Here is an 8,072-nt window from a genome sequence, read left to right on the forward strand (position 1 = left end):
GGGAGAAGAAGCAGGTCAGATTGGGGACTGTAGGGAAAAGCAGGTCAGATTGGGGGGCTGTAGGGAGAAGAAGCAGGTCAGATGGGGGGCTGTAGGGAGAAGAAGCAGGATAGGTGATCTCTTTATGTATGCTGTCTTCCCTTAGAATCTAAAAGTCTATAAGTGGAGTAGGTAAGCGATTTGCACTAATGCCTCTTTTATTTGCAGAACATGTTCGTGCCTGCTTTTGAAGGTCAAAATTAATCCCCAAAGCATCAAAGCCCTAAGACATTTCTTATGTGAAATGTCAGCTCACTACTCTAAGGCCTCAGGATGGCACAGTAAATGTCAAATGGCCTGGAGAGGAAATGGCTGTGGCCCTCTCAAGCAGAGCATTGCCAGGGATTGGGTTAGGAGAGCCCAGTGACCCCTCACACCTGGGAAAGGGGGGGCCCTGTGGAATCTGGATAGCCAATTGACCCTGTTAAAGCCCTAGGTCTTGGCTTCCATGTCCATGGCAGGATTCTCCAGGGAGAGCTGAGGCGCCTGAAGTGGCAACACGAAGAAGCAGCGGAGGCACCCACCCTGACTGAGGGCTCCAGTGAAGCAACTCCAGACCACCGCAATGAGGAGCTCCTGGCTGAAGCCAGGATCCTGCGGCAGCACAAGAGCCGCCTGGAAACACGCATGCAGATCCTTGAAGACCACAACAAGCAGCTGGAGTCTCAGCTGCAGCGCCTGAGGGAGCTGCTCTTGCAGGTGAGGCTGGGGATACAGAAGCAGGGTGGCCCCTGACTCAGGAGGAGAGCATGGAGAGATGGGGGTGCAGCAGAGAAAAGAGAAAGCACCCCTTGACTGAGGCAGTCAGGTGACTTCTTGGGATGAGCTGAAGGGCAACCGGAATGAAGGGACGAAGAAGGAAATGGGCGGTATGGCTACATCCTCTTCCACACCACCTCTCTTGTGAGTCCCAAACTGCCTCCGGCCTGGAGGCAGAGGAAGGACTTTTAAGGACTTTCTAGTTTGTAAGTGGCGTAATAACCAGGCTAGCTTAATATGAAACAGCAAATTTTAATGAAGGAATAGCTTACAACACCAGGGATCCAGCGATGAGCAGGAGATACAAAAAAGAGACCAGCGGGGCTCATGCCCGCCAGATTTATACGTAAACATTAGCCCGAGGTGAACACGCCCCCCCCCAATGGGCTGGGCTATCCCTACACTAGTTCTCAGCCCATTGGAATCTGGTATTAAAAGAACTCACTTCAAAACCCATCTGAGACAAAGGGGCTCAGTTAGTAAAGCACCAAGCACAAGGGCCCCGATTGGATCGGCAAAGGCCATGTTTAAAAGAAAAGGCCAGATGTGGTAACACACATGGAATCGCTGTGCCAGGGACGTGGATTACTGGGGCTTGTGGGCCAGCCTAGCCTACTGGGTGAGTTCCAGGCCTGTGAAGGACCTGTCTCTTAAAATAAAGAAAAGCAAGGTGGATAATACCTGAGGAATGACACCCAAAGTTGTTCTCTGGCTCCGCAGTCATGGCCATACATGTACACTCACGAGCGCAACACGCCAACACATAGTCCAAAATGTGGCATTTTCAGGTTTGGACATGCTTGGCAAGAGAAATATATTACCATAAAGGGCTTCCTTTTTGTCTCTGGGAGGTCAGGCAGCTCTGGGGTCAGACAGCCTGGGTTTGAATATAGTGCTGTCAGCCAGTGCCTGGGGGTGCTGGGAAAGTTCTGTAACCATATCTGGCTCCAGTTCTCTTGTCTGTAAAACAGAGGTAGTGATAAAGCAGCTCAGTTTTTAGTGAGACAAACAACAGAGCTAAAGAGATGGCTCCGCAGTTAAGAGTGCTCAGCTCTTCCAGAGGACCAGAGTTGAGTTGCCCAGCACCCATGTAGTGCAGCTCACAACCAGGAGCAACTCCAGGTCCAAGGGATCAGACACCTTCTTCTGACCTCTGGAAGTACCTGCACACCTATGCCATACACTCACAGATGCGTATGCAAACTTAAAGGCTCAGCTAATAAAATCCTCCCCACACAGTCCTGACAACCTGAGTTCAATCCCTGGAACCCACATAACGGTGGAAAGAGAGAACCAACTCCACGAAGTTCTCCTATAACCTACACATATGCCCCATAACATATACGAGTCTCCACACAGCACACACATATACATAGTAATAGTGATAATAATAATTTAAAAAGTAATACCACCAGCATCGTAGGATTTTAATCATCCTAAAAATCAAATAATGCTCCAACAGTGGGGGCGCATGCCTTTAATCCCAGCACTTGGGAGGCAGAGGCAGGTGGATCTCAGTGAGTTCAAGGCCAGCCTAGTGTACAAAAGCTAGTTCCAGGACAGCCACAGCCAGGGCTACACAGAGAAAACCTGTCTAGAAACAAAACCCCAAAATTAAATAGTGCATGTTGCATAATTCAGGTAGATACCAGGAATATAGTACACTCATGATAGATGTTAGCTGTCATTGTCATCATATGCGATACACAGTGGCATCCCTTCTCTGCATTATCTTAAGAACAGCTTTTTTTTTCTTGACCAGTTTTTAAGTTCACATTCATGTAATATTTTTATCATGGTCTCTTTGTACATTTCTGTGATCATACCTTGTTCTCCCTCATTGCCCTGCTCTATGCCCCCTCTAGCTAGTTTCCTTTCTTCTCCCCTCACCAGCCCACTATTCTGCCTTCTTTATGGCATGTATTCCATTGCCCTCTCTGGTTCAGGGACAGTATTTAATGAATTCCTTGAGTTTCCTAACATATACTCTTATGTCATGAACTCGGAATCAGGTGTACAGCGAGAAAACTCCAGAGAAAATTGGACTCTAAAAATGTTTAATTATAATTGAAATGGCAGCAAGAGACCTTTAGGTGCAGTGTTGTTCTTAAGAACCAGGAGCCTTTGACTCGTGTTGTTAAAGGAAGAATTTAACTGATACGTGGATCATCTAAGAGGTTTCCTAAAGGGGAAAGTCCTGGTTTATGGCACTATGAAAAGCTTCATAGAGACCCAGGGCATAAGGATAGGCATGAGGTCTCTTAAGTCCGTTTCAAAGTCGGGAATCTATGAGGTCAGAAAGGCAAAGCCACTGAAATCCTGTCTTAACTCTTGCTAGCCACCTACTGAATCAGATGGCAATGGCTCTGCAGGCTCATCCCTGGCTTCCTCGCCACACCAGTCAGAAGGCAGTCATCCCCGGGAGAAGGGCCAGACTACCCCAGACACTGAGGCAGCAGGTAAGTTCCCCACCTATCCCCTTCCTCCAGCCATTTGTCCTACCTTAGATTGCCTGCCCAAAGTTTTGCTAGGGCTGGGACTAGGGTTGTGTATAATTAATTTCTTAACTGTTTCTCTCATATGCATCTTCTAAAAAAGAAACTGTCTAGCGAGTGACCCCTACAGGCTAGTCTTCCGAACAGGAGGGTGAGAGTACTCTGGACCCGCTATCCAGACAACAGCAGCCGACTTCTAGTGCTGGGATTAAAAGCATGTGCCACCACCACCTGGCTAGCTTCCTTTTTTGTTGAATTTATTTATTTTATGTACAGTGGTGTTTTGCTTGCATGTATGTAAGGCAATCTCAAGTAATCTTTCCTGATATTTCTCTTCCAACTTAGATGACGTGGGGTCAAAGAGCCAGGATGTCAGCCTATGCTTAGAAGATATCATGGAAAAACTCCGTCATGCCTTCCCCAGTGTGCGAAGCTCCGATGTGACTGCCGATACCTTGTTGGCCTCTTGATGGAGTCAGATCCCCATCCTGTAGTCCATTTCCTTTCCTGATTCTTGTCAAGGCCTTCCCTCAACTTTTGCCCAACCATTCCAGTACCCACTGGCCCCATACTCCTCAACCAGAGCTATTTGGACCTGGGGCAGCAGCAGGGATCCAGTGGTGTGTGAGATGTGGTGGGGATGGGGGAGGACAGGTGTGCTTCCTCTAGAAATGTTCCGGTTAATCCATTAGAGCGAGGCTATCCCTCATGCTATCCTGCTGTTGCAGCCCAGGCAAAGGCAAATTGCACTTGTCGTCCAGATGAAGAGCAGAGAATGACCTTGCAGAGCTAAGCAATGCCCACTGGTCCCTTTCCCTTCTCTGTGGAATCATGGGGGGGAAAGTCTAATGGCCTCAGGGTGTCTGCATTCCGGAAACCCGGAGGGGTTAGTTCTACTCCCTGGCCCGATCGAAAGAGGCAAACGGGTATCCCTGAGACACCCCTTCAGAGTGCCCCTTAGGGAAATCTGGGCCGTGTATGTCCTGTTACTTCAGTTACAGAGCATAGGTCTCACCTTGCAGATTCTACCTGCATGTTTCTCACTGCAATACCTTCAGTTCCTCTCGCCACAGTACCTATCAGACTTCTCTGAGGGGACAGTTCATTGTGGACATGCTTCCACCTTATATTTGGAAACACTAAAGAAATACTTGTAGGTTTATATTTCCCCCATAATCCTCCTGTTTCCTGAAGATCTTGCCATCCCACGAGACTCCTTGAGAGGCTCTGGAGCCCATCTGAAACCACTCTTTGGTCTTCCAAATCTGTCCCCACAGATCCGGGGCAGGAGTGGCAGCCTCTTCAGCAAGGATGCCTTCCTTGTTCGCTCTCTCCGTGGGTGAGAAAGGAAAAGAATCCCTCTATCCTTGGGGAGTGTGAGCCTGCCACTCTCCAAGCTATAGCCATTTGGTAGCATAGGCTGGATTAGGTGAGGTGGCTCTTTACCCCCGGCTGTTCACTGGAAAGTTACAACTGACCAGCCTGCCTAAAAACCGCTAGACGTGAATCTGAAAATGGGCCCCACTCCACCCATATAGCACCAACGTCTTCCTGTGCATAAAACTGTTGCTAACTCTGAAATGTGAACCCAGTCCTCAAAATGAACTAACTTTTCCTAGACTGTATATACCATGATTCCTTTGTCCAGCAACTGTTCAAAATAGAGTATGGAGGTGAGAAGAGCTGGGGAACTTGGAACACAGACAGAGCCCACTTAGGCTACTTTCTAGACAAGTGCTTCCTTCCCAGAATCTTGCAGCTGACTAAATTTTGAGTTTATCCATGCATTCGTATCTATTCTACATATCTACCATCTATCAGTGCTCCCCAGCCTCACCGCACACATTAAATTCTAATACTTCTTGAAGAATTAGCGCCCTGCCTTGCTCTCTCTGTTGGCCTCAGTCTCTGGCTGGGAAGCTAGAGCCACCTTGGCTGTGCCTAGGATGTTTCTCTCCATTGATATTTGAGGTGAGCTGACCTTAAGACCAAAGCAATGGAAGTCTGTGGCCACAGAGTAATCGAACAAGAAGAGACATTCTGTTCTCTTCACTAATTCCAAGTTTCGTTCCATGGACACTTGGGAAATTTTGTTTCTAACTTCTCTAACAATGATTCAGGAACCAAAGTAGAGTACATCCCACCTCTACCCACTCCACACAGAAAAGAAGGAACAAAAGGAGTCTGCTGGCCTATGCCAGGCTAAGACAGAATACATCCCATGGTCCCCTGAGCTCCTAAGCTCTGGCTCACGCTTAGTTGTCACCAAGGTCAGGAGGGAGTGGGATGATTGGTGTTCTCTGGTATAAACCAAGCCGTGGCCAACATACGGAACTGCTAGGAACCTGGTCTGATGTATTCTGGGGGAGACAGAGCAGGGGCTTGATTGAAATCAAGATTGCATTCTCCCCAACCACACCACAGGTTCAGGTCCAATTTCATGTCTGGAGATCTCTGGGCTAGAGATTCTGCTTATCTGGTGAGCATTTGGTAAGCAAGCCTCAAACAGAGAGCCAGGTCATCATCAGAAGGAGGCGTCATTGTTGAGGCCTAGATTGTGGGCAGCATGCAGATCATTTTGCTGTGGAACGGGAGAATCGGGGACTACCAAGTGTGTGCTTCCCTAGGGCTTAGGAGCACGGATGCTATGGGATAATCTTTTGTGAGGAGAGCCCTTTCTTTAGCCTCCACCCCACTCGAGAGCTCTTAGGCAGCTGAGGGTCTGTGAGAGTGGCCTTGGACTGGACTTGGGAGAAAAGATGTTGATCTTGTTATGTAGGATTTGTGCTGGAGGTAGACCGGAGCAGCAGGTCAAGGTTGGAGCCTCACTAAGGGAGTCACTGGCACTTTGCCGTCTTGTGTTTCCCTGCAATGCCTGAGGTGAGTGTCTTGCTCAAGGGTCCAGTAGCAGTCACTGCTGCATGTATAGGCAATTGTCATGCAGTGATGGAAATGGCCCCTTGGACCGTGTGACTCCACACTGGGGTTGAATTTAGCAAAAATGTCTTCTATGTTTTGGGGTAAGTTGTGTGTTGTAACTCCTAAAGGAGTCATGTATGATGTATGGCCCTAGCCTGGAAGGTAGCAGATGAGTTGCTGGGTTAGTAGCCTAAGGAGAACTTTCTGACTGAGGAGATTCGGATCAGTGATGAGGAACGTGTTTACTGGACTGGTTATCCAATAGTGTAGGCCATTTCCTCTGGATGGAATTCGATGGAGAACAACAAGCCATAGGGCGGACAGTTGTGCTTTTGGCGCCAGCAGGGGAGCCTCACAATGATTGGCAATTGTTCCGGAAGGCTGACTGGCTGGAAGACATAAGACTGTGGTACACAGTTCCCTGGAGAGTTTTCCACCCAGGGGTGCCCTTCTCTTCAGAATGCGGAGGATGGCTCTCGATGTTTCTCTCAAGGCCTAGAGTGAGGCAGTATTTCCCTGTGAAGAAACCTGACTGAGCTTTCAGGTGTTTTGTGAACGGGTCTGGCAGACCACAGTCGCTAAAAAGAAACTAAGGGGAAAGGCAGAGGCCAAGCCTAGGAGATCTTGACCACCAGATTAGTTTTAAAGACTTCCTTTGTTTCCTGGGCTATGTGTTTTAAAAGGGTTTGGGAGGTTCCATGTCCAGCTTCAGGCTAGAGCATTTTTGAACTCATATTTTCAGTGGCAGAGTTGTGGCCTTTGGGGACCATTTTCTGTCAGTAATTCCATCCAATTTCCCTTGATACTGTTGACAGATAACCAGCAAAGTTGCTGCCTTTTTAGGAACAGTCCTGGGAGAGAACCTGGAGGCATTACCCTAAGGCTGTGGCAATTTACCTCCTCATCTGGGTAGCCCAATCAGTGGGCCTCCCTGTAGAAGCCTGATACTTGGAACAAAGAAATACTTCTAACTGTTTAATGCATGCGACTGTGTGTGTGTGGGAGGGGGGGACTCAAGGCCAGGGTTCCTTTCCCAGTGTCCATCTCCTCCTTTGGTTGCAATATTTGGAAGTAGACCTGATGAATATCCTTGCTGTTCCCAAGGCAGTACTACAGGCAGACGGAAGTCTGCTGTGCTGTTGTTTCCTGGCTGCAAGAATGAATCAAAAGGATGAAAATTAGGGAGGGGGGTTGGGGAGGAGGTGTCAAGGATGGCATGCAACTGTGTAAAAGTTTGCGATGAAGGGTTGGGGCTAGGAGCAAATGGGTTAACTTCAGTTGCCACTCACTGTGGTGCTTTTCCCATTTTATCCTTGAATTCTGCTTTAAAAAGAATAAATTTGTATTTGTTTACCTTGCTTCCTCTGGTTCTTCTCTCCAATTATGACATTCTGCTATCTTCCAATATTTCAGGATGGAAAGAGCAAAGCATAGGTCAAGAAGCCACCGGGAGGGGCTGGAGAGATGGCTCAGTGGTTAAGAGTGCTGACTGCTCTTCCAGAGGACCCGGGTTCAATTCCCAGCACCCACATGGCAGCTCATAACTGTCAGAAGATCCAGTTCCAGGGGATCTGACACCTTCTCACCAATGCACATAAAATAAAGTTAAATAAACCATAAAAACATTTTTTAAAAAAAAAAGAAGCCACAGGGAAGCCGGGCGGTGGTGGCGCACGCCTTTAATCCCAGCATTCGGGAGGCAGAGGCAGGTGGATCTCTGTGAGTTCGAGGCCAGCCTGGTCTACAAGAGCTAGTTCCAGGACAGGAACCAAAAGCTACAGAGAAACCCTGTCTCGAAAAATCAAAAAAAAAAAAAAGCCACAGGGACACTGTCAAACAGGCCACAGTTACCTCTATTCA

The 8,072-nt window shown here is 48.1% G+C and overlaps 1 protein-coding gene across 1 annotated transcript in view; it reads left to right on the forward strand.

Moving 5' to 3' along the window:
* Drp2 (dystrophin related protein 2) overlaps positions 1-7,541 on the forward strand; it is a 53,954-nt gene extending 46,413 nt beyond the window's left edge. The window contains exons 22-24 of the mRNA XM_005358686.2: positions 501-738; positions 3,137-3,257; positions 3,639-7,541. Coding sequence (XP_005358743.1) covers positions 501-738; positions 3,137-3,257; positions 3,639-3,763 — 484 coding nt within the window. The 3' untranslated portion in view covers positions 3,764-7,541. The remainder of the gene's footprint in view (positions 1-500; positions 739-3,136; positions 3,258-3,638) is intronic.
* Positions 7,542-8,072: the final 531 nt, after the last annotated feature.

This window comes from Microtus ochrogaster, chromosome X (genome assembly GCF_000317375.1).
Source record: "Microtus ochrogaster isolate Prairie Vole_2 chromosome X, MicOch1.0, whole genome shotgun sequence".
Taxonomy (NCBI): Eukaryota; Metazoa; Chordata; class Mammalia; order Rodentia; family Cricetidae; genus Microtus; species Microtus ochrogaster.